Here is a 27931-nt window from a genome sequence, read left to right as displayed (position 1 = left end):
TCTTAAACCATTTGTTCCAGAAATTGAGTCCTATTTAAGAGATTCTAGACACATTATAAATCTGCTGGAAAACTTTGACAGTGACCTATCCGACATCCTTTTGGTCACCTTGGATATAGAATCCTTCTACACTAACAATCCTCAAATTGAAGCGCTTGCCATTATTGAAAAATATTTGAGAAAACGCATTACACATTTCAGAATTCCAAATCGTCTCATTGTTACTTTTGCTACCATTGCTCTTACCAAAAACTACTTTTGTTTTGAAAACAAATTCTTTCAGCAGATCAAGGGACAGCCATGGATGCCTCAATGGCACCCGATCTGGCAAATCTCTATATCACTAATTTTGATGATTGATTTTTGAAAGATCATCATTTCCTGGTAAATATTAGACTTTATCGCAGATATATAGACGACATCTTTATACTATGGAAAGGCGAAACTGGCATCTTACAAGGTTTTTTGGAATGGATAAACACCAGAGATACATATCTCAAGTTTAAAATGAATTTTGATTCTCAACAAAATTACATTTTTGGATATTCTCATTAAAAAAGGTACATATTTTCTACAGACTACAGTCTTTCTCAAATCAACAGATAGGAAAAAGCATTTACACTCTGAGAGCTCACACCCAAGTGCTCTCAAATGAAATCTTCCTTTTTGTCAATTTTTAAGATTAAGAATATTATGCTCCAACTTTGATGATTTTGAATCTAAGGCTTATAAAATAAGGGCTATTCTGACAATTGTATTCAGAGAGGTCTAGACAAAGTTAGAATTGCTAACTGAGAAACGTGTTAAAAGGAAAAAGAAAAAAAAGACTAAAAAGTCATCAAGTACATACATATACTTCATCCCATCACACTTTGTATTATTCACACCATGTATTTGTACATACCAGAATAGGCTATCACCGTTAACGGTAATGTGTAAGCCACATTGAGCCTGCAAATAGGTGGGAAAATGTGGGATACAAATGTAACAAATAAAAATACATAAAAAAAATAGAAGTATAGTTTGTACTCTAAAGAATTCATATCTTTCCAATGACATTAAAAGGAGTATATTAAAATATTGGCATATACTTGAAAGATATGAACGTTTTAGAGACAAAAGACCAATTTTTGCTTTTTCTAGAAGCAAGAATTTAAAAGAGAAGCTTGTACCTTCAATGTTGCCTTCATTAATAACTTCAGATACACGACCTCATGGACATTCCAGTTGTGGTCATTGTATTGTTTGTCAATATTCCTTGCAAATTACTACTTTTGTTGATCTTCAAAGTAAGAAAAGCTTTAACTGTATCACACCTCTAATTGTAATACCACATAAGTAGTATATGCAATTTTGTGTCCCTGTAATTTGCTATATATTTGCAAGACTAAGCGTATGATCAAAACTCAAATTAGTAAACATAACAGTAACATTAATCGATAACATCAGAATGGTCCTTTAGTGCAACACTGGATGAAAGAAAGCCATTCTGTTTCAGATCTGAAATTCTTTGTTTTAAAAGTGATTTATTCTAGACCTAGAGGGGACAATATAGACCAGTTGTTGTTACAAAATGAACGTTTTATTTTTTATCTGAACATTGCTCAACCACATGGGTTGAATAAAGAAATTGAATATAGGCATTTTTCTAATTACATATTTTATATTCCATTTCAATATATATTTTTAAATAATACACCCTCTCTATGGTACATGCATGTTCAATATTAATGTCCATTAGTGTTTTCCTTTTTTTTTAAATATATACGAGCATTTTTCATGCATTTATACTTTTATATGTAGCTTGTTCAAATAGCACACCATTTTATTTCACGTGTCTTTCTTATATACTATATATTATTCTTAAAAAGAATGCCTAAAACATATAATTTTTAGTTTTCAAAGTAGGTTCTGGTCTTTTATATAACATCTTAATTTTTTACGTAATTTTTTACATTATATCCTGATGACGCATTTGAATATAGTTAGCGTCATTTTTTCAATGGTTGTTTTTTTTTCATCTAATGCATTCACTTTTGTGATGTATGATAGTCATTGTAGTGATATTAGATTTTTTTTTTTTTGCACCGATTATTGTTTTTTTTATAAAGTCAGTCATAACTTACACTTTATATTGCTCATCAGTGATACTGTGCTCTTGTTCACCTTACCGTCATCAGATACTAATACAAGCCATAAGTTTGCTTTGATATTCATTCTCAGCTTCACAATGGACCAAGTTTTTTATGGTTGCAATGCACATCTCACTATATCATCAATAGAAAGAAGACATTTTATGCATTGCCGCAACACATATTTTTAGTTCACTTTTTTATATGACGCCAGAATATTTTGCATCTAGTTTACATGAATGTGTTTTTCCATTTATTTTCACTCTGGCAGATGTTACTTTGCTTAAAAATTCACATCCAATGGATATGTTACACATTTCTTGCATGCTTTACCAGTCGCCTTGTTGTTAGATTTTTCTCAGCCTTTAGATTAATCACCATCACATAAGTACTGATACTTTCATTTCCATAGTTAGAAGAATACCTTACATTTCAATAATGCAGTTCACTTGTGCCACGACCTTTTCTCGGATAGACATTAATTTGTTCTTTCAGCCCTACCTTTTCATTTTTTACTGTTCACTTTCAACTTGTTGTCCCTAATCGGTACAATTTATCTATTTCAAGTCTTGGGACTATTGTATTTCACCACCCATGATTCTCTCAGTGTCTCTGTCCTCTTTTTTTGATGATGTCGGCATCTTGGTGTATTATGCAAACAGGAGTGTTGTGATTATTCATTCACGGAATACGTCATTTCTTATGCCTTTTTCTTTTTAAAAACAGTTCCATTTCAGAGTCAGTTGTTTACTCTCAGTGAGATGCTGTGTGCCGCATAGTGCCAATGTAAGTATTTTTCTCCATCTTCAAGCAAATATTTAAACTATTTATTGTTGCTATATTTAGCACTGATTGTTTCACAATAAAGTCCATCGATTGTGCTGAGTATTTGATCAACCACAAGGGACGATTTCTTTAGATATAATTGGCCGTCACCAGATTACTTCCCACTTGTTGTTTCCTAATCAACACGATGTGTTTATCTATTTTAAGTCCTTAGGGACTGTTGCGTTACAGTATCATTGTTTGTCGCGTCTCTGTTCTTTTTTCAATGACATCAGCATATGTCATTTTCACGCTTTTTTCCATTGTTTTTCCTTTTCATAAGTACATAAGTATTGCCATACTGGGAAAGACCTAAGGTCCATCAAGCCCAGCATCCTGTTTCCAACAGTGGCCGCCAATCCAGGTCACAAATACCTGGCAAGATCCCAAAAAAGTACAAAACATTTTTATATCCCAGAAATAGTGGGTTTTCCCCAAGTCCATTTAAAAATGGTCTATGGACTTTTCCTTTAGGAAGCCGTCCAAACCTTTTTTAAACTCCGCTAAGCTAACTGCCTTTATCACATTCTCTGGCAATGAATTGCAGAGTTTAATTACACATTGAGTGAAGAAACATTTTTACCGATTTGTTTTACATTTACTACATTGTAGCTTCATCGCATGCCCCCTAGTCCTAGTATTTTTGGAAAGCATAAACAGACACTTCACAAGTTCACATCTACCCGTTCAACTCCACTCATTATTTTATAGACCTCTATCATATCTCCCCTCAGCCGCCTTTTCTCCAAGCTGAAGAGCCCTAGACGCTTTAGCCTTTCTTTATAGGGAAGTCATTCCATCCCCTTCATCATTTTCGTTGCCCTTCTCTGCACCTTTTCTACTTCCACTATATCTTTTTGAGTTGCAGTGACCAGAATTGAACACAATATTCGAGCTGCGGTCGCACCATGGTGCGATACAAAGGCATTATAATATCCTCACTTTTTTTTTTCCATTCCTTTTCTAATAATAGCTAACATTCTATTTGCTTTCTTAGCCACAGCAGCACACTGAGCAGAAGTTTCAAAGTATCATCAACGACGACACCTAGATCCCTTTATTGGTCCATGACTCTTAGCATGGAACCTTGCATGAACGTAGCTATAATTCAGGTTCCTCTTTCCCACATGCATCACTTTGCACTTGCTCACATTAAATGTCATCTGCCATTTAGACGCCCAGTCTCCCAGTCTCGTAAGGTCCTCTTGTAATTTTTCACAGTCCTCCTGCGATTTAACGACTTTGAATAACTTTGTGTCACCATCAAATTTAATTACCTCACTAGTTACTCCCATCTCTAGGTCATTTGAGAATACTGACCATTTAACTATACCCTCTGTTTTCTATCTTTTAACCAGTTTTTAATCCACAATAGAACACTACCTCCTATCCCATGACTCTCCAATTTCCTCTGGAGTCTTTCATGAGGTATTCTGTCAAACGCCTTCTGAAAATCCAGATACACAATATCAACCTTTATCCACGTTTGTTTACCCCTTCAAAGAAATGTAGTAGATTGGTGAGGCAAGATTTCCCTTCACTAAATCCATGTTGACTTTGTCTCATTAATCCATGCTTTTGAATATGCTCTGTAATTTTGTTCTTAATAATAGTCTCTACCATTTTGCCCGGCACCAACGTCAGACTCACCGGTCTATAATTTCCGAGATCTCCTCTCGAACCTTTTTTAAAAATCGGCGTTACATTGGCCACCCTCCAATCTTCCGGTACCACGCTCGATTTTAAGGATAAATTACATATTACTAACAATAGCTCCGCAAGCTCATTTTTCAGTTCTATCAGTACTTTGGGATGAATACCATCCGGTCAAGGAGATTTGCTACTCTTCAGTTTGTACAACTGCCCATTACATCCTCCAGGTTTACAGAGAATTCATTAAGTTTCTCCAACTCGTCAGCTTCGAATACCATTTCCGGCACCGGTATCCCACCCAAATCTTCCTCGGTGAAAACCGAAGCAAAGAATTCATTTAATCTCTCCACTACGGCTTTGTCTTCCCTTTTACTCCTCGGTCATCTAGCGGTTCAAACAGATTCTTTTGCCGGCTTCTTGCTTTTAATATACCTAAAAAAAATTTTACTGTGTGTTTTTGCCTCCAACACAATCTTTTTTTCGAAGTCCCTCTTAGCCTTCCTTATCAGCACTTTGCATTTCACTTGACATTCCTTATGCTGTTTCAAACCATTCCATCTCAGAATCAGCCGTTTACTCTCAGGGAGACGCTGTGTGCTGCATAGTACCGATGTAAGTTTTTTCACCATTTTCAAGCAAATATTTAAACAACTGATTTATTTTTACATTTGGCACAGACTGTTGTATTGTTATTGCTAGTAATTCACAACATAGTCTATCGATTGTGCTTACTATTTGGTCATCCAAAAGGCACGATTTCTCCAGATATACTTTCATCATTTTCTTGTTCTTAATTCATGAGTTTCCCACTTCATATTAGTTCTTCACAGTACACTTTGCCGTTACAAGCTTCAAACCTCAAACGGCGAGACTCTTGATACTGGCATTCTGATTAAGCAAAGAGCAACGTACTATCAGTATTCTTTCATTATCTTTTCAGTGCATTTCACTTGTTGAGCATTGCTTTAGCTGCTGACAAGCAACCATTGAATACAGTATCAGTATTTGATTCTTATTTTTAACATTGGGTAATTTTTAAACAAGGTATGTTATATTTGCTGAACAGACTGCCTCCTTTTTGAACATTTATGTATGTCATATACTCTTCCCCCCATTTTTTGCGGAGATTGCTTATTAAGTTATCATATAACATCATTTTTAGTTAAAGTGTAATCCTATACTTTGGTATAATTCTTACTTATTCCCTTAGTTTCACTGCTACTTTGTGAAATGAATGGTGCAGATATTATGTTCCTTGTTGTTTTATCTTTGGTGTCATTTACAAGTTGATTTTATATGCAGCTTTTATGTATTATATTAATTTATTTGTTTTTATTTATTTTCAGAAGTACTTACCCTTGAAGCAGGCGCATGTTGCACCGAAAAATAGCTGTGTTGGGTTTTCCCTTGTTTTCAACCACTGAGTACAATACAGAATCATCTGGTTCCTATTTTCATTGACTGACTCCACTCCTTTCATTTGGACTTTGGTTTGCTCTATTCGTGGAGTTTTTTCCTTCCTTTTTTTTGTTGTTTAATGTCACAGATAGTCTGTACAAGAGGAACGCAACAGGAAGAAGGGAAGCAGGAGTGGGGAGGGGAATATCACCCCTGCTCAAATCCTCCTCTCCACACCAATTCTCCTGTTAGGTAACCCCAATCCTGGGGAAGCAATTTTCACAATTAACTTTAGCATGGGATCTGTGAGCCCTGGTGTGTCAACAGCTCTACGACATCCTGCCCTTCCTATCACACAGGCATTCTGTCAACACAGAAATCCATGTGAGGGGTAGAGCATCGAAGGATCTGTCAGCACAAGGGCTCACAGGCTCCACACTGACCTATAAATGGAGTTGCTTTACAGCACAAGCAGTGCTATGGTAGCAGATTCATATGGAGGCATGGCAGAAGTAGCAATGCTCTGGTGCCTATCAAAATTTAACACCAAAGATAGTTCGCCTGTGCCTCAATCCAGGCCTGACTAAAGGACATGTGGGAATATGCAACCAGAAAAATGATTACAAATGCACATTTCAAATCTTTTTACAGTACTGGTTTTGATAATATGTTGAAACCCTCTGCTCAGTGTGCAGTGGTGGCTATGAAAAGCAAACAGAATGTTAGGACTTATTAGTAAAGGAATACAGAACAAAACTGAGATTATAAGGCTTTTGATCACTCCATGGTGCAACTGCACCTTGAATATTGTGTGCAATTTTTGTCACCGCATTTTTAAAAAGATATTGCAGAATTAGAAAAGGTACAGAGAAGGGCAATGAAAATGATAAAAGGGATGGGTCAACTTCCCTATGAGGAAAGGCTAAGTGGGCAGGGCTCTTCAGCTTGGAGAAGACTGAGGGGAGATATGATAGAGGTCTATAAAATAATGAGTGGAGTGGAACGGGTAGACGTGAATCGTTGTTTATTCTTTCCAAAATACAAAGACTAAGGGGCACTCAATGAAGCTACTAAGTAGTAAATTTAGAACACTCGGAGAAAATATTTTTTCACTCAACAAATTCTGGAATTTGTTACCAGAGAATATGGTAAAAGCAGTTAGCTCAGAAGGGTTAAAAAAAAAAGAAGCTTGGATAATTTCTTAAAAGAAAAGTCCATACGCCATTATTAAATTGGACTTAGGATAAGCAGCATAAAATCTGTTTTGTCTCTTTTGGTATATTACCAGGCACTTATGACCTGGATTGGCCACTGTAGGAAACCGGATGCTTTGCTTGATGGACCTTTGGTCTATCTCAGTATGGCAAGGCTTATGTTCTTATGAGGTAAAAAAAGGGCACAGATTCTTTCACATATAAACACACTTTGTGAAGCAAGGTCAAGGCAGCACAATGAAGCTGGAAAAAAAAAAATCACACACATACAGACTGTGCAGCAGACAGCGAGATAGGCTCCAGTTGCTGGAGGAAGAACAGTTTGGAGACAGCAGGGATCAAGTCCATGATCAAATGATAGTCCACCATGTTCCTCGAGTACATCTCAAGCCGCTTCAGGTCGTATGGGATGAAGATAGCAGCCAGCTCAGATCGGTTGAGAACTGAACACAAAAAAGCAAACTGATCACACCACTATCCACAATGAGGATATACAAACAAGCTGGCTGCCTATTATACAATGATGCAATGATGGGCAGCTGCCGAGCAAGCATGCACAATGAACACCAGCTCAAAAAGTAACTTAAAACTTCTAACAATGTTCTTCAAATATATTTGCTGTCAATGATAACAAGAAAGAGTGCAACAACCTAGGGGCCCTGTTTACTAAGCTGAACTAAATGCTAAGGCGCCAATAAAAACATATGGGCAGTGTTGCTTTTTTCTTTCAACTCTAGCATTTAGCACGCACGAAAAATGCTAGCGCAGTTTAGTAAACAGGGCCCCCAGGTTTCTTAACTCATTACAAGCTGTAAAATTCTACTGCTTACAACTTCTAGTCGCTCACCACCACAGCCCCCCCCCCTTCCCTCCCCTTTGGAATGCCCACTCGGTCTGCAACAAACTGCCCTTCACCCACGATCTCTTCATCTCTCGTTCCCTTCAACTGCTCGCCCTAACTGAAACCTGGCTCTCCCCGGACGACTCGGCCTCAGTCGCGGCCCTTTGCCATGGAGGCTCTCTCTTCTCCCACACTCCCTGCCCAGTTGGCCGCGGTGGAGGCGTCGGGCTACTACTTTCGCCCTCCTGTACTTTCCAACCCCTCCTCCTACCGCAGTCTCACTGCTTCTCATCCTTTGAAGCACACTCCATCCGGCTATTCTACCCATTGCCACTCAGAGTGGCAGTCATTTACCGCCCCCCTAATAAATCCCTCTCTTCCTTCCTCACCGATTTCGATGCCTGGCTTTCCGTTTTTCTTGAACCCTCATCTCTGTCACTCATTCTTGGAGACTTTAACATACACATTGATGACCAATCCGACCCTCGCGCGTCTCAGTTCCTCACTCTAACATCCTCCTTCAACCTCCAGCTATGCTCCACCGCCTCAACTCTCCAAGATGGCCACTGTCTTGACCTCGTCCTCTCCTCCTCCGGCTCCCCCTCCAATGTCCACACTTCAGCTCTTCCTATCTCGGATCATCACCTGATCACCTTCACACTTCTTCACACCCCACCTCAGCCCCGTCCAACTCTAACCACTACCTCCAGGAATCTCCAGGCTATTGACCCTCCCACCTTATCCTCTTGTATCTCCAATCTCCTCCCCTCCATCTTGTCCTCCGAGTCTGTCGACAAGGCTGTCTCCGCATACAATGCCACTCTCTCCTCTGCTCTGGACACCCTCGCTCCATCCACCTCCCATCCCACAAAGCGTACTAATCCCCAGCCTTGGCTGACCCCTTGCATCCGCTACCTTCGTTCCTGCACCCGATCTGCCGAACACCTCTGGAGGAAATCTCGCACCCATTCAGATTTCCTTCACTACAAATTCATGCTATCCTCCCTCCACTCCTCCCTATTCCTTGCCAAACAGGACTATTACACCCAACTGACCAATTCTCTCAGCTCCAACCCCCGCCGTCTCTTCGCCACCCTTAACTCCCTCCTCAAAGTGCCCTCCGCTCCTACCCCCCCCCCTCACTCTCCCCTCAATCACTGGTCGATTACTTCCACGACAAGGTGCAAAAGATCAACCTTGAGTTCACTACCAAACCATCTCCTCCTTTTCACCCTTCAACCAACCAACCCAGGCCTCTTTCTCCTCCTTTCCAGACATCACCGAGGAGGAAACCGCTCGCCTTCTTTCCTGCTCGAAAAGTACCACCTGTTCCTCTGATCCCATCCCCACCAACTTACTTAACACCATCTCTCACACTGTCACCCCCTCCATCTGTCATATCCTCCAAGCACGCTGTAGTCACACCTCTCCTCAAAAAACCATCACTTGACCCTACCTGTCCCTCCAACTACCGCCCCATTTCCCTCCTACCCTTCCTCTCCAAAATACTTGAGCGTGCCGTTCACAGCCGCTGCCTTGATTTTCTCTTCTCTCATGCCATCCTCGATCCACTTCAATCCGGTTTTCGCCCTCTACACTCGACAGAAACAGCACTCTCTAAAGTCTGTAATGACCTGTTCCTTGCCAAATCCAGAGGCCACTACTCCATCCTCCTCGATCTATCCGCCGCTTTTGACACTGTCAATCATGATCTACTCCTTGCCACACTGTCCTCATTCGGGTTCCAGGGCTCTGTCCTCTCCTGGTTCTCCTCCTATCTCTCCCACCGCACCTTCAGAGTTCACTCCCATGGATCCTCCTCCACCCCCATCCCGCTATCTGTTGGTGTTCCCCAGGGATCTGTCCTTGGACCCCTTCTCTTCTCAATCTACACCTCTTCCCTGGGCTCCCTCATCTCATCTCATGGCTTCCAGTATCATCTCTATGCGGACGACACCCAGCTGTATCTCTCCACACCAGACATCACCGTGGAGATCCAGGCAAAGGTATCGGCCTGCTTAACCGACATTGCTACATGGATGTCCAACCGCCACCTGAAACTGAACATTTCCAAGACTGAGCTCATCGTCTTTCCACCAAAACCCACTTCTCTTCCTCCACTTTCTATCTCAGTGGATAACACCCTCATCCTCCCTGTCTCATCTGCCCGCAACCTCGGAGTCATCTTCGATTCCTCCCTCTCCTTCTCGGCACACATCCAGCAGATAGCCAAGACCGGTCGCTTCTTCCTCTTCAACATCAGCAAACTTCGCCCTTTCCTCTCTGAACACACCACCCGAACTCTCGTCCACGCTCTCATTACCTCCCGATTTGACTACTGCAAATTACTCCTCACCGGACTCCCACTTAGCCATCTATCCCCCCTTCAATCTGTTCAGAACTCTGCTGCACGTCTTATATTCCGCCAGACCCGATATACTCATATCACCCCTCTTCTCAGGTCATTTCACTGGCTTCCAATCCGATACCGCATTCAGTTCAAGCTCCTCCTTCTTACCTACAAATGTACTCAATCTGCTGCCCCTCACTACCTCTCTACCCTCATCTCCCCTTATGTTCCCACCCGAAACCTCCGTTCACAGGACAAATCCCTCCTCTCAGTACCCTTCTCCACCACTGCCAACTCCAGGCTCCGCCCATTCTGCCTCGCCTCACCCTAAGCCTGGAACAACCTTCCTGAGCCCCTACGTCAAGCCCCCTCCCTGCCCATCTTCAAGTCTCTGCTTAAAGCCCACCTCTTCAATGCTGCCTTCGGCACCTAACTCTTACCTTCAGGATATCCGGATTGCCCCAAATTGACTGCCCCCATCATATCGTCTACTCACTTGTCCTTTAGATTGTAAGCTCTTTGAGCAGGGCCTGTCCTTTTATGTTAAATTGTACAGCGCTGCGTAACCCTAGTAGCGCTCTAGAAATGTTAAGTAGTAGTAGTAGTAGTAGTAAGACCCCATTTCCCTTCAAGATTATCAATGCAATACTTTTTACAATTCATTTACATTTCCCAGTAATGCCATCTTTTGTTCATTCTGTTCTAAAGAAGGGAGAATAAGCGCCTGAAAACCAGTTAAGAAATACACTGTTAGTTCCAAGAAAAAGATACTATCTTATATTTTTGTTGAGTTTTTAACCTTTATTTCCAAACATCCACACATAAAAGAGTGACTTTTTTATTTTTACTGTTGGCTTTATAAATCTTTTTATTTAGTTCAGTAAGTGGCTTTTAAAAAATACACACATTAAATAGTTTTGTGAGCTCATGGTAAAAACCAGGACTGTGGAGCTGGTACACTGACTCCAACTGATATTAGGCTTTACATTTTTTGTTCTGGATCTAAAATACCTGTAAATATAAGTTATATCTACCAGTACTTTAGATCCAGGATACAGTATACAATCATAAATTTACTAAATATTATAATATTCTAAGTTTTTATTTTGAAGCTGGAGTTGAAATATTTTTACCGACTGAATCTGCCCAAAATTGCTTCTGACTCAGACACCACAGCCCTAGTTAAAACTGGTTTTGTGTGAATTCTTTTGCTTTGGTTAAGGCAATAAGAACTAGGAGGAACTCTACTTAAGGACAGAACAACTAAAATGCAAACAATAATGATTACATGCCTACTCTGATCTCTCTTATTACACCTTATGATGTAATTATGAATTAAATTTAGTCTAGGACACTGGGTTGGGGGGGAGATACCTAGCAGATCTGAAGAATCCATTAAAACAATCCCTATATCTCTGGGATCTATCATGATGACAAAAAATTTGACTGCAGAGTAAGACGGATGAATAGAATGTGCTCAGTACCAGGAAGTTTTCTGCAATGCTCACCTGTCTGTGGTTCTTTTTTGACATTCTTATTCTGTAGAACATTCAGTGCCAGAGAGGGGGTAAAACTGCTGAATTGATAGGAAAGCAGAGCTAGGAACCGCCTCCTGAAATCTTAAAAGAAAAAAAAAAAATACACATCTAACGTCTATCCATCAAACAAAAAAACAAAAACAAAAAAGTCAAGTCAAGTGGACCTAAAGACCCTAGCCTATAGTGAAAATAAATACTGGACATTCATCTCTACCTTTCCAGAACGCAGTAAGCCAGGGCTCCTGGTCACTGTCTTCCTCTTCATTCAGCATTTTCAGCATGATACAAGAATGCTCCCCTGTGAGATCATTCTAGAGAAAAAAAGCAACCAAGCACCATCAATACAAGTACACTGTTCAGTCACAAGTTCAGGCAGGGATGCCACCCATCATCCATGCACTACCTGATGCCAAATATTTGGGAAAGGACAACACAGTAAATGGTTCTGCTCAATCAGAGCTGCACGAGGTGACACTTTAATATTAACACACACCTCAGGTATAACGCATTCATTTATAATAATAATAAAAATACATCACCAAATTTATATTCTGAGTTTTTAACAATAAAGTTTAGGATTTGGCTTACACCACCCACAGGCCCAGCAAAATCTGATTTTGATTCAGCAGGGGGGGGGGGGGGGGGGGCGGCTGTAATATTTCAATGTTCAAATTAATAAAAGGGTGGCAGATTGAGACCCTGCTAATGCAGCACATGCATAACAAATGCTGAGAAATGAAAATAAGTGTGAGTTCTGTTTTAACCCATCAAAGGTTTATTTCTTTTCTTATATCACATTTAGGCCTGTCACTTCATAACATAACACCACACTTCATACACGGCCAAACTCAGGCCAAGTCAAACATAATTTATACTAAAGGAGTGCTCCAATGTCCATTATACTATAGTCCTATCCCGCTGAATTAAGGGGTGGCCTCTGTATTCTGGGCCGCTCAGGTACTGCAATGATTTCTTTACAGACTACTTTATAAGAACCTATCCAGCTGCTAGAAGCCTGCACAGCATTGCAGAAATTAAACACCGCCATTCATTTCCAGATAAACACACACAAAGGGGCTTGAATTAGTTTTTGTTCAAACTACCACATGTCCACCTATTTTTCCAAGATAAATACAAAACCAAATCTGGCAGTTATTTAGAGATGATTTCTGTAACCCCACAATTAATATTTAAAATGCATAATGAACTTACTGGAGTCTGTCTGAGATAAACTGGAACAAACCCAGCCCGCTTCCAAAATCTGAGGAAATAAAGCATGTATTTGATATTTCAATGCTAGACAGCTGAACAGAATTAATCAAACACTATTTCAGAAAAATTACTAAAGAATTGGAGGGGATGCTCCGTTTTGCAAACGGGTCTTGGCTTTATGTACAGAATGAGCTCTAGTGTAAACTTAAATATGTAATAAACGAGGGACCAGACTATTCACATGAGCATGTTTAGTAAAAGCAGCAGAAAATGAAGAGAGAACACATATCAAGTACGCATTTATTTTAAAGTCAGAGAATACAGACATTCAAATCAAAGCTAAAATAAAATCTATAATGAGGGAAATGATTTAGAGTCACATATGGGAGTAGAAGGCTAAAACTCAGAATTAGAATAGGGGAAAGAAGGGGAACATAAGATGGGCTCAGTTTTCCAGAACTTACTTGAGTAGTTTTGGGGTTAAACCATAAGATACTCCCAAATAGTCCAGTCTCTCAGCAACTCTCTCATTCACTTTGAGGAGTAAAGGTGGTAGATCCTTTCGTGGCGTCACAGCCTCCTCCAACAAACTCACAGCCTGGGAAACAAGAGCTCTAGATCAGCAAACAACAAACAGAATAAGTGCAGATTTAATCCTAGCAAAGCCATCCATATCTATAGGTATGGGGCACTGTGGGTTATGCCAGCCAGGATCAGGATGGAGCACAATATGGCAGTCAGTAGGGAAAACAGGCAACCAAGTGCCTTGGGGAATTTTGTAGACCATTCTCCAATGGGATTCTCAGTCACTGTTTGCTTTTCTGGCTTAAGGATTCATTGGTATAATAAGGCAGTAATATACTTTAGAATCTAATCAGACAAGGTTTAAAGATATCACTGGTGTTGACATACTAGGAAAGAGAATATTTCAAATAACAAAAACCATAGGATACCATGATATTGAACAGATCATCTCTAATATACAGCTTCTTTTCCTGTATTTGTTTCTAACCGATATAAGTTGGAAAGTATTAAGCCCTCATGTAACACACTACATTTGTTTACGGTCTCTATGAACTGAATTTTCTTCCAGCAGCAAGGATATGCAGATTGAACAAAGGAACAGGTTCTTTAATTGTTCTGGATGAGCAGCTGAATTTGTCTGCACATCCTTGCTGCAGCACTACAGCTGTAAGGAATTATTACTGCACCTACTGACAGTGCACTTTTAAAAAGAGTTATGATCAGTCTGCCTAAGGAGTTTCTCAAACACTCTCGTAGCAAACTATTCATCACACAGAACATGCCAACAAAATCAGACATTTTTATATTCTGTGTGTCAGATCTTTTTTGGCTTAAAACAAAATTCCTAAGCTTTCCCACTCAAAAAATACAGTCCTAATTTCCGAGATAAAAGTCTAGCTGGACGATGATTTGATAAGACTTGAATTTGATTATTGAGACTGTCTGGATTGTGCCATGTCAAGATAAGTGAAACCAACGTTTTAGCCATTGTGCTTTGGCTTTCTTTAGGATGGTGTGAAGTCTGCAAGGTTGTCTTTGTATAGTGGGTCATTAAACCTGATTGGCTGGGGTCCGAGGTGGGCAGATCAGTTGGAAAGACCCAAATGACAATTTCAGGATCAGGTGGAAAGACCCAAATGACAATTTCAGGATCAGGCAATAAACAGAAATAAAACAAACAGAGAAAAGGAAACAAGATGATACCTTTTTTATTGGACTAACAATACATTTTTTGATTAGCTTTCGAAGGTAACCCTTCTTCTTCAGATCAGTAATAAGCAAATATTGATAAATGTATTTATTTTTATTAGGATTTATTTACCGGCTTTTTGAAAGAATTCACTCAAGGCAGTGTACAGTATATATACTGATATTTATAAACATTTGCTTATTTCTGATCTGAAGAAGGGTTGCCTTCAAAAGCTAATCAAAAAATGTATTAAGTCCAATAAAAAAGGTATCATCTTATTTTCTTTTCTACATTTTTGTTTTATTTCTATTTATTACCTTTAAAGGTGGATTAACACAGCTACCACATCACTTTACTCAGGAATCAGGCAAAAAAGAGAACTTTCTTGTTACTGAAGAAGCTTGGTTTTGTCTTCTCTCTTTCCTGTCTTGAATATGTAGTTTCTTTACTTAATTCCTTTTAGCCTGTAAACTACTTTTGTTTGTGCCCACTAAAAGACAGTGTATCTTCCAGTCTTCCAGAATAAACACTGCTCCAATGGAACCAGACACAGCCAAAGTTGCTTCAAACACAGTTCATCTGAATCATGTTAAATGATGTTCAACTGAAGGCAAGGACCTTTGAAAAAAAGTCTACTCTTGCCTCTCTGTCATTCAACACTAATTTCATGCACAGGTTTTAACAAATCTGCTCTACAAAAAGTATATTATTTGCAGAAGTACCTCGCCACTTATGGTTGTAATCTCTTTTGGTCTCTGAATAACCTTTTCCTCAAGACAGGGAAACTTTCCTTCATAGTACATCTGAAGCAATTCCAAGGCACGACTGCCATAACCCATCTAAAAGAGAGAACACAAATTACTGTGAAAGAAATAATCAAAACCTTCTGGGGGGGGGGGGGGGGGGGGGGGGGTCAGGTACACACTTATATTGATAATTGTGTAAGAGGCTGCCTATTTTTAGGTGTCAAGAACATGCCTTTTTAGAGTCTGTTCAAAGAAAAGTTGGAACTTCAACATCAACCAGACTCTAGTTCTTCTATCCTTCCCAAGGCTGCATATGATGCCAGCAGATAAAGAACATAAGAATAGCCATATTGGGTCAGTTCAATAGTCCATCTAGCCCTGTATCCTGCTTCCAACAGTGGCCAATCCAAGTCACAAGTACCTGGCAGAAACTCAATTAGCAACAACATTCCATGCTACCAATCCTGGGACAAGCAGTGGCTTCCCTCAATTTCATCTCAATAACAGATCATGGACTTTTCCTCCAGGAACTTGTCCAAACCTTTTCAAAACCCAGATACGCTAACCGCCGTTACCATCCTCCAGTGGCAAGTTCCAGAGCTTAACTATTCTTTCAGTAAAAAAAAATATTTTTTCCTATTTGTTTTAAAAGTATTTCCATGTAACGTCACCGAGTGTCTCCTAGTCTTTGTACTTTTAGAAGAAGTGAAAAATCGATTCACCTGATCCACACCACTCAAGATTTTATAGACCTCAATCATATCCCCCCTCAGCCGTCTATTTTCCAAGCTAAAGAGCCCTCTAACCTCTTAAGCCTTTTCTCATATGGGAGGTTCCAACCGCTTTGGTTGTTCTTTTTTGAACCTCTTCTAATTCCACTATATATTTTTTTGCGATACAGCGACCAGAACTGAATGCAATACTCAAGGTGAGGTCGCACTATGGATCAGTACGGAGGCATTATAATATTCTTGGTCTTATTTTGAAATCCTATCTTCCATTGAACACTTTCTGGAACCTGGTTTAATCCACAGTCATCACTCAGGTTCATTATTGCAACAGTGTTTTCCTTGGATGTAAATCCCAAGTCCTGAAATGTCTACAGACTGCCCAGAATACGGCAGCCAGACTTGTATTTGGAAAGTCAAGATTTGAATGCACCTCACCCCTTCGAGAAAGGCTTCACTGGCTCCCCATCAAAGAAAGAATATACTTCAAGGTCCATACAATTATTCATAAGATCATATCAGGAGAATCCCCCAGTTATATGAACAACCTGATTGACCTCCCAATTAGAAATAGAACAATGTCATCACGAACATACCTCAATCTACACCTCCCAAACTGCAAAGGTGTCAAGTACAAAACATACTATGCATCCTCCAGTTTCTCCTTTCTGGGTAGTCAACTTTGGAATGCTCTCCCAAGACCCATCCGAGCTATTAATAACTATAACTATTTACCTTTCAGGAAAATGTTAAAGTCCCATTTTTTTTCAAGCACGTTTACCCTAATGGACCAGCTTAATTCCACCAGATCACCTACGATACTCCTGCTAAGACGTTGACGCTTACTCTGACCCCAATGTTATACTCAATCCCTCATCTTCTTCCCTCCATCCTTTACCATTTCCCTCCCATTCTCCTTCCCTTTCACCTATCATATCCTTGTCTACCTTCCCTATTCTAGTTCATTACATTCTTTTCACATGTCCTTTGTAATGTAAGTAGTTATGATCATCACAATTTATAATACTGTTCCTACATTTCCTTGTTTTTACTCTATTCTTTACCATGTAAGATGCTTTCTTTTACTATGTAAACCGCACTGGACCTGCTGTATGTGGGAAAGAGCGGGGTACAAATGTAATAAATAAATAAATAAAATAAATCTCTTCCCAAATAATTCCTAGCATCCTGTTTGCTTTTTTGGCTACCGCCACACAATGGGCAGAAGATTTCAGCTTATTGTCTATGACACCTACATCTTTTTCTTGAGTGCATCAGGTAACTATGATTTGGATTATTCTTCCTAAGAAGCATCGCTTTGTATTTGTCCACATTAAATTTCATCTGCCATTTGGATACCCAGCCTTCCAGTTTCCCAAGGTGTTCCTGCAATTTTTCACAATCCACGTTTCTGACAACTTTGAATAGTTTTGAATCTGCAAATTTAAATCACTCGTTGTTCCAATTTCCAGATCATTTATAAATGTGTTAAATAGCACCGGTCCCAATACAGATCCTTGCGACACTCCACTATTCACCCTCCTCCATTGAGAAAAATGGCCATTTAACCCTACCCTCTGTTTTCTGTCCAATAACCAATTCCTAATCCACAGACGGACATTGCCTCCTATCCCATGACTTTTTAATTTTCTCTGGAGTCTCTCATGAAAAACATTGTCAAAAGCTTTCTGAAAATCTAGATACACATCAACCGGCTCACCCTTTTCCATATGTTTATTCACTCCTTCAAAGAAACGAAGCAAACTGGTGAGGGAAGACTTCCGTTGGCTGAACCCATGCTGACTGTCCCATTACAACATGTTTGTCTACGTGTTCTGTAATTTTATTCTTCATAATTGCTTCAACTATTTTTGCCTGGCACAGAAGTCAAGCTTACTGGCCTGTAATTTCCCGGATCACCCCTGGAACCCTTTTAAAAAATTGCTTTACGTTGGCTACCCTCCAATCTTCAGGTACTACATACGATTTTAAAGACAGGTTACAGATCAGATCTACAATTGCATGTTTGAGTTCTTTCAGTATTCTGGAGTATATACCATCTGGTTCAGGTGATTTATCACTCTTTTATATAACATTTTTATTGATGACAAATACCAGTACAACATCAATAAAGCATATGCGGATTACTTACAGGAATGTCATGAGTTTCATGTTTTTCATTAGTACTAATAAAGTGTATACAAAAGTCATCATCCCAGTTAACAGTATCAGCTCTACCCTCTTCCATTCTTCCCTCCCATACCTCCATCCCCCCCAACCGCCCCTTCCCAGCTCCCCCCTTCCAATCCCCCCTCCCCCCAAGGCAAACATAACTATAACTACTAATTCCCTTATATATGTCTTCCCAAACAAAAGTGAGGTACCAGAGTTCTTAGGCTCCCCACTTTATACCAGCTTAGTCTCATTCCAACAGACCCTCCCTCAGCTTCTGCCCCTGCCCAGTATCAACTTCTAAAATACATTCAGTCCTGTATTGAATTTACAAGGTCATCTGATTCAAAATTAAGCTTCTGGCTCGTCCAGTTAGCGATTGAATATACGGTTCCTATACCCCCCAAAAGAGACTTTTACGTTTTGCCATGCGGCAAGCATCACGGGCCTCCATCATTATGAGCAAATGTAGGGCATTTCTCAAATACCAGTATGAAGGCACTGTGTTCTGGGTCCAATATTGAGGTACACTGTTTTGCTACCACACTAACTTTGTATAGCAGAATTCTTTCTGTTCGTCTAAGGTTGTTCCTCCTCCATATACGACCCATTAATATATATAATATATAGTGGAGGAGTGGCCTAGTGGTTAGGGTGGTGGACTTTGGTCCTGGGGAACTGAGTTCAATTCCCACTTCAGGCACAGGCAGCTCCTTGTGACTCTGGGCAAGTCACTTAACCCTCCATTGCCCCATGTAAGCCGCATTGAGCCTGCCATGAGTGGGAAAGCGCGGGGTACAAATGTAATTAAAAAAAAAAAAAATCCCTAGGCGCAAGTTGTATTGATTTGTGTATTAGTTGTCCACAGTACCCCAGCAAATGAGTCCAAAACTGCCCCACCAATGGGCAACTCCATACAGCATGAAAAAATGATCCCTCTACTGCCCCACATCTACCACACTTGGATTCCACTATGCAGCCCGCATAATATGCCTGCCTAGGGGAGAAATACGCCCTGGTAATAATGTGATATTGAATTTCTCTATGTCTGGCGCTGTACATCAGTTTGGGTATCATCCGCAAGTATTGCAGAATGTCTCCTCCTCTAATTTCCATCCCCAGATCTATTGCCCATCTCCTAGCCACCTCTACATATTCTTTATGCGGATTCACCACTATTTCCGCCTTATACAGTAAAGAAACAGTGCTTTGTGTAACCCCTGCTGGGCGGAAAAATTGCTCCAAAAACTGAAAAAGACCCCGGGAGCAGCTAAACTGTCTAAGACGGGTTATGTATGCAGTGGCCTGAATGTATGCATATCTATCTAAATGGCTCATTCCAACTAGTCCGCAAAGTGACTCCCACGTTTTCATCTCCCTTGTATCCTACAATAGATCTGCTACATAGACTACTCCTTTCCCGGCCCACCGATGAAAAATGTCTCTCTCTAGGCCAGGGCCAAAATCCTTGTTCCCAAAAAGAGGTATCAGATCTGTACAGTAAGGATTCTAATTTAATTTAGAGAGCAAGTACTACCAGGTACGTCTCATGGAGTGTAGCAAATATGTTGTTGTAGGTGTTGGGGTACTCCCTTAGAAGTTGTGTGCAATAGATGTGGGTGATAAGGTGTGAAAAGTATCCATTCTATCTCCCAAGGCGTATAGTCCTCTGTTCCCAATATCCAGTCCGCCAAGTGGCGCAAAAGGCATGCCCAATTATACATACGTATATTCGAAAGTCCTAAGCCCCCCCAACTGCCATTCCCCATATAACTGTTCCAGCTTGAATTTAGGTTTTTTGCCTCCTCAGCAGAATCTTGCCAGAATCCCTCTCAATTGTTTAACATCCCTTTGTAAAAAACATATCAGCAAATGTCTAAGGACATATAGAGGCATATTTTCAAAGCACTTTGGGAGGCTAAGTTCCATAGGTTTCTATGGAACTTTGGGAGGCTAAGTGCTTTGAAAATTAGCTTGATAGAGGCATATTTTCAAAGCACTTAGCCTTCCAAAGTTCCATAGAACAGTGCTTTGAAAATATGCCTCATAGCCATTTTGGAAAGATAATCATACTATATAGGCTTAGTCTCCCACTAAGCAACATGGGCAAACTATGCCAACACTTCAGTTGTTGTCTAGTATATTGTAATAGGTGAACTATATTCCTTCTATAGATTGCTCTGGGATCCACCGGGAGGATCATACAAAAATACACAAATTCTTCCCTAGCCCATCTAAGCGGAAACTCCCCCCTCCACCGTCGCCTTAACCCTGGGTTGGTAGACAATCCCTCTGATTTTTGCATATGCAGCTTAAATCCCGAAAAGGCCCCATATTCAGCAAAGCTCTCGAGAAGAGCTGACAGTGATTCTGCCGGGGAGGTCAAATGAACCAATATATCATCGGCAAAAGCTGATATTTTAAACTGAAATGGTCCCATGAAAACTCCTTTGATCTCTGGGTTCCCCATTACCTCCCGTATCAAGGGGTCTAGCGACAAGGCAAACAATAGGGGGGACAATGGGCAGCCCTGGCGCGTTCCCCGACTGATGGGAAAGGGTGTGGAAAAAAGGCCATTCACCATTACCCTGGCCGATGGAGCGCAATACAAAATGTGTATTTCTCTAGCAAAAAGTCCTCCTATACCATATTTCCCCAACACCCCAAACAGGAAATCCAAACTAACCCTATCAAAAGCTTTTTCAGCATTAAAACTGATCAATAGGGAATCCTGCTGTAGGGTGCGTACCCATTCCAAAGAGGCTAGTATCGTCCTAATGTTCTTAACTACTTGTCTCCCCTTGACAAATCCCGCTTGAGGGTCTGCTATAACAGAAGGCAAAACTCTCACCAGCCTATTCGCCAGGAACATGGCCAATAATTTTGCTTCAAAACTTATTAATGAGATAGGTCTACAAGAATCTGGGCGATTAGGGTCCTTCCCTGGTTTAAGAAAGACCTGATTCCCCTACTGGTCCGGGCATTCAATGAGCTAGAGTTCCAGGGGGAATTATCCCACTCTTGGAGGCTGGCAGATTTAGTGGTCCTTCGCAAACCAGGGAAAGATCCACAATATTGCAGTTCTTATCGCCCAATCTCCCTCCTTGGCTCTGATTACAAAATCTTTACCAAAATACTAGCTAAGAGATTACAAAAGCTAATGCCAAGACTAGTACAGGAAGATCAGACGGGATTCATTACAGGCAGACAAGCAACTGATAACATTAGAAGGGCACTCCACTTGATTCACGAGGCAGACAATACTCGACAACCCATGTTGCTTCTTTCGCTGGATGCCGAAAAGGCGTTCGATCGGGTTAGCTGGGGGTTCATGTTCAATGTCTTAAAACACATGGGATTCACAGGTCGATCTATAACATGGCTACAATTGATTTACACCAGGCCAATGGCTGCCTTGAGGATCAACGGGAAAAGTTCAGATCCGATAACACTAGAACGTGGGACACGTCAGGGCTGTGCTCTATCGCCACTACTGTTTGCTCTGACAATGGAGCCATTGGCCCAGTATATCCGACAGGGCCCGCATATACATGGCATTACCATAGGGGGTGTGACACATAAAATCATGCTATTCGCCGATGATATTCTACTAACTTTAGTCGACCCGAGCGACTCCATGCCCCAGATAATGCAGGAATTAAATCGATATGGCAAATTCTCTGGATTCCGAGTGAATATGGACAAATCAGAAGCTCTAGGGCTGGGGTTAACATTGGGAGAGGAAGCCTCAATACGACAACAATTCCCGGTCAAATGGGTCAAGAGATCCCTCAAATATTTAGGCGTACATTTAACACCCAAATTGTCAGATTTATACCAAGCTAACTTTCCCATGAAGCTCAGGGAACTATTTGAAGAGCTGGACAGATGGGAGGGCTTAGAATTATCTTGGCTGGGACGAGTGGCAGCGATAAAGATGATGATCCTACCCAAATTGTTATATTTGTTTCTTGCACTGCCCCTACCAATGCCGAAGGGGTTCTTTAGGCAACTCAAACGGAAGGTCTTCGCATACATATGGCAACATAAACCACCCAGAGTGAAGGCAGCTATAATGTATCAGTCCAAGAAGATGGGAGGTATGGGGGTGCCAAACTTTACTTTATACCATCAGGCGGCACAGCTGCGTGTGCTGGCGGGATGGAGCGCTGGTAATGTAAAAGCATGGTTCCAAATTGAGCAACACTGGCTGGGACTAAACAATCTGGGCTCTCTACTATGGATACCAAAGGGCCAATTGCGGGCATATATCAAGAGAGCCCCTCTAGCGGTGCAATACCCTTTACAGACATGGTTGGCCATAAGGGGAAAATATCTTCCCAATCGCCGCTGTTTTCACCAAATGGCAATAAAAACAGCCCCGGGGTGTCCGCTGGGGATGGATAACTTAATATATAAACAATGGGAGAAGAGAGGCTTGAATACACTAGGCCAGTTATGGGATGAGGGTCAAGTATTCTCATTCGAAGAACTACAGGAAGATTATGGGTTACCATTAGCACACTTGTTTCACTACACTCGCATCAGAGACTATATAAACAAGAGAGTTAAAGCAGAATTACTTATAGAAGAAACAACCCTAGAAAGAGCAATAAGAGTGGGAAGCCACAGGGGGTGCATATCTCGTATATATATTACACTGCTTAATGACAAGGGACCCATACTATACTATCTACAAAGATGGGAACGAAACTTACAGGTCACCATAGACTACACGCAATGGGAAAAAGCATTGAGGCACCTGCTGCGGGTTTCTATATCTAGTTCAATGATTGAAAATGGTTATAAGATTCTGTATCAGTGGTACTACACACCGCAGAGGCTGGTAAAAATGTATGGCCAGGGGTCGGCGCAGTGCTGGAGAAACTGTTCAATGGTGGGGGATATGCTACATATCTGGTGGTCTTGTCCCAAGATCCAAGTATACTGGACAGAATTGTTGGACCTCTTTGCTAAAGTGACTGGGGTAAGATATCCAACTAAACCGGAGATTTGCCTGCTACATATAAGACCCCCAGGAGTGCGGCTGTTGGTTCACAGGCTTACAGCAGTTTGGCTGGTAGCTGGGAAAATCACACTGGCATCGGCGTGGAAAAGCCAGCTGGCTCCACCAGTGATAAAGGTGATACACAAGATGGACTACCTCTACCAAATGTCCAAGATGACAGCTCTACGATTGGGACATGTAACAAAATTTAATCTGCAATGGGAACAATATAGAGTCTGGCAATCACAAAATGGGATAGACTTGGATGCACCTAAATTGATAATACCAAGATTATGATTGATATAACACAGTCCACATGGTATGATATTCCACTGGTAACAAGGGGGGAGGGGAGGAAAAGGGGATACACCGCTTTCAGTTTATTCGAAGGTTAAACATTTTGTATGTGATATATGATTGTTATGAGAATGTTGTCAATATGTAATTGTTCAAAAACCTTAATAAATAAATATATAAAAAAAAAAAAAAAGAAAGACCATAATGTCTGCTATTTGTAATGACGAAGGCAGAGCACTATTTTCTATGCACGCATTAAAGAATGCTGCCAGGGGATGTTTACTAAGAGTTTATAAAACTCCGCCCTATAGCCATCTGGTCCAGGTGCTTTGCAAAGGGCGCTACTCCCTACCGCTCTCTGTATTTCTTCAGAGTCTATTGGCCTGTGTAGAGTTGCCGACTGAGTCTCTGAAAGTTTTGGCAAATCTAAGCTGTCTAGATAGGTATTAGGATCTAACTGATCAGAAGTATCTGCCTCATAAAGCTGGGCATAAATGTTACGAAAGCTCTGCATGTTTCTGAATCAGTATGCACTACCCTTCCCAAGGGATGATGTAGCGAGAGAACCTTTTGTAGGCCTTGTTTCCACCACACCAGGTGGGCTAGAAGACGGCCAGGTTTATTCCCATACTTATAGAGCTGGTATTCGAAATAAGCAGCTGATTTTCCTGCCCTCTGATGCAGTAATTCATCACAGCAGTCTGACTAGCCAGAAGTTGGACCCTCAGGGAGTTAGTTGGGTTTGACCCATATTCTCTACAGAGGTTTACTAGATTCCGCTCCAATCTTTATATATCATTGTCCCTGCATTTCTTCTTTGCACAGCTATAGGCAATTATCTCACCCCGCATAACAGCCGTAGCAGTTTCCCAATAAAGAACTGGGTCCTGATTATGTTCCAGATTATAAAATTTATAATCTGCCCACTTTTCTCTAATATAGGCCAGGAAGGTCTGATCATGATACAGTTCCAATGGAAACATCCACTTTCTCTGTGTGGGCTGAGTACCAGGTAATGACAATGTTATAGAAATGGCCACGTGATCTGAAATTATTGTGGGGTCTATTTCAGCAGCTTGGACTTTGGAAAAATTGTCCCTATCCACCAAAAGATAATCAATACGTGATTGTGTTTGATGTGCCCTAGATAAGTGGGTGTAATCACGATCCACTGGGTGAAGTACCCTCCAAACATCCAGCATCCCCAAGGATTCACACAGTAATGGTATCCTCTACGTGGATTTTGTGTTTTGTCCATATCCGGATCTGCTACTATATTAAAGTCTCCTCCAATAACCGTAAGAGTTGGGGGTGGGATGTATTCTACCAATAAGATTCCCGAAGAACGCTTTACTATAGTTATTAGGGGTGTATACCGTACCCAGAAGGAAGGGAACTCCATCGATTAGTACTTGAGCAATGATGTATCTACCCTCCGGGTCTATATATACCTCTTGCTTAACCACTTGCAATGATTTGTGAAATAGTATTACCACGCCTGCTTTTTTCCCCCAAGGCTGGCCCCTCCAATATATCACCAACCCACCATGTCTTTAGTTTATTATGCTCAACCGAATTTAGATGGGTTTCTTGCAACATGGCTATAGCCGTACCTCTCCTTCTTAGATTCTGCAAAATCTTCTCTTTTAATGGGTGAGTAAATTTTCAAGCCCAGAACCATCTTTTAGAGTAGCTAATTAACTGATAATAGGAAAATCCCAATTCACCTGAGAAACACTAGCCCAGCTCCAGTATCTCCCCACTTTAGACTAAAATATTGACATACCTCCCCCAGACTGCATATCCTGGAGTTGTACAACCATAAAACTTCAATACAGGAACCAAGCTTTCCCCCCAATCCTTCCCTCCCAGACCCAAACCCACACAAACAACATTGCTCCCAGCTCACAAGTGTCACTCTCATTAACCCCCATCCCCCTCCTCTCATGCTCATACCACAGATAGCACACAAAAAAAAAAAACCAACTACTTTAAGCTTAGATTCTCACATATATGGGTCCAGGGTCTTCTGCCATGGACCATCTGCAAAGCTCTACCAAACTCGCCCATGTCAAGCACACCCAGAACACCTACTCTTTTAAGCATACCTTGGTCCATTATCATATTTATATCCATGATGTAGTCCCGGGATCCATTAACTCCTAATACCCACATGCTTCCGAAGCATCCAGAATCAACTGCTGAGTGTTGCAACTAAAGGTTAGTCTCTGTTCAAGGACTGTTGTTATCAATCTTTAGCAAGGAAGTATAATCCTCTGTCCTCCTCTTGATCCTCAGCTGCCCATGCTATTTAGCGTTTTCAGAAACTACTGGGCACCTGCTGCCCTCTCAAATAGGTGTTGCCCATCATCATGATTAATACACAGTTTAGCAGAATATAGCAAAGCATATCTTTTTAGTGTGAAGTTCTGTGCACACCGGCGTAAAGGCCCTCTTTTGCTGTTGTACCAACTGAGAGTAATCTTGGAAGCAAAGAACAATATGATCCTGGTAAGTAAGTTGTCTACCTTTCCGAATGGCTACTAAAATCTGCTGTTTGTGCCAAAAGTCCAGACTCTTGAATATTACTACTCTCGGACGCGTGGAGTTTGGTCTGGTCTACCCCACCCGGTGCGCTCATTCCACACAGAAATGTTGCATCTGCTCAGTAAGCTGAAGGGCCTGAGGAAGCCATTTTTCCAGAAAGTTCGAAAGGTCTTTATCTGCCAGTGACTCTGGTAGGCCCACTAGCCTTAAGTTATTCCTTCTGCTTCGGTTTTCCAAGTCATCAAGTTTAGATTCGAGGTCTGACACTTTCAGCTCTAATGTCGCCCGTGCCGCTTCCAATGTCGTTGTACGATCTTCCACTTGTGATGTGCACAAGCTCATGCCAAGATCATACCAAGTGACATCCAATTCGACCACATCAGCCACATGGATACTTGAATGCGGAGTCCCACAAGGATCCCCCCTCTCTCCGACCTTATTCAAGTTAATGATGATACCCCTGGCCAAACTATTATCAAACCAAAACCTCAACCCATACATATATGCAGACGACGTTACGATCTATATCCCATTTAAACAAGATTTAAAGGAAATCTCCAATGACATCAATCAGAGTCTACATATCATGCATTCAAGGGCGGATGCATTCCAGCTGAAACTCAATGCAGAAAAAACCCAATGCCTAATACTCACCTCTCAACACAACACGCACAAATTCACTACCATCAACACACCAAAACTAAAACTTCCAATTTCGGACGCCCTAAAAAGTCTTGGAGTTACCACTGATCGTCACCTTACTCTTGAGAAACACGCGAAAAACACAACTAAGATGATGTTCCACTCAATGTGGAAATTAAAAAGAGTAAGACCTTTCTTCCCAAGGACTGTCTTCCGTAACCTGGTACAATCAATTGTACTCAGCCATCTAGACTATTGCAACGCACTCTATGCTGGCTGCAAAGAGCAAATAATCAAGAAACTTCAGACAGTCCAGAACACAGCAGCTAGACTCATAGCCTGGTTGTTTCAAAGAGTGAAGTGGTAAGCCTGCATACAGTGAGTTACAGTAATCAAGATGAGTAATTTACGAGTGACAGAAGAAGGGCACAGATGGATGAGAGTGAAAAGAGGGAGCAAACAGCACGTACATAATAAAGCGTAAAGAAAGTACTCATTCATTCCACCTTTTAACCATGCTGGCTGTTTGCTCTTCTTTCCACCTTTGTTAATATGTGGAATACATCTGGTCTGGGCTTCCACAATGGTATTTTTAAACAATGTCCATGCCTGCTTTAAAGTCCTAACCTTTGCAGCCAATTCTTTAAGCTTCTTTTTAACCATTTTCCTCATTTTCTCATAGTCGCTCTTTTGAAATTTAAATGCTGCTACAGTAGATTTCCTTAGTGACTTTACTGTAGATATCAGCTCAGATTTGATCACATTTCCCAGCGGTTAAAACACAGTTACCTCTCATACCTTGCCCTGCATTCCAACAAGAACTAGATCAAAGTAGCTCCCCCTCTTACTGGTTCTTGGACCAGTTTCTCCAAGAAGCAGTCATTTATTACATCTAAGAATTTTACCACCCTAGC

At 41.0% G+C, this 27931-nt stretch overlaps 1 protein-coding gene across 2 annotated transcripts in view; it reads right to left on the bottom strand.

Moving 5' to 3' along the window:
- The window catches only part of NAT10 (N-acetyltransferase 10), a 62564-nt gene that overhangs the window by 9519 nt on the left and 25114 nt on the right, over positions 1-27931 (bottom strand). For both annotated transcript variants that reach the window (XM_030200767.1, XM_030200766.1), the window contains exons 19-24: positions 15600-15716; positions 13628-13761; positions 13164-13212; positions 12166-12262; positions 11922-12032; positions 7493-7665 (exon numbers count right to left, since the gene is read on the bottom strand). In XM_030200767.1, coding sequence (XP_030056627.1) covers positions 7493-7665; positions 11922-12032; positions 12166-12262; positions 13164-13212; positions 13628-13761; positions 15600-15716 — 681 coding nt within the window. The remainder of the gene's footprint in view (positions 1-7492; positions 7666-11921; positions 12033-12165; positions 12263-13163; positions 13213-13627; positions 13762-15599; positions 15717-27931) is intronic.

The sequence above is a fragment of the Microcaecilia unicolor genome, chromosome 4 (genome assembly GCF_901765095.1).
Source record: "Microcaecilia unicolor chromosome 4, aMicUni1.1, whole genome shotgun sequence".
NCBI classification, from domain to species: Eukaryota; Metazoa; Chordata; class Amphibia; order Gymnophiona; family Siphonopidae; genus Microcaecilia; species Microcaecilia unicolor.
The sequence above is the reverse complement of the archived record's forward strand: the minus strand, read 5'-3'. Positions and strand labels throughout refer to the sequence as shown.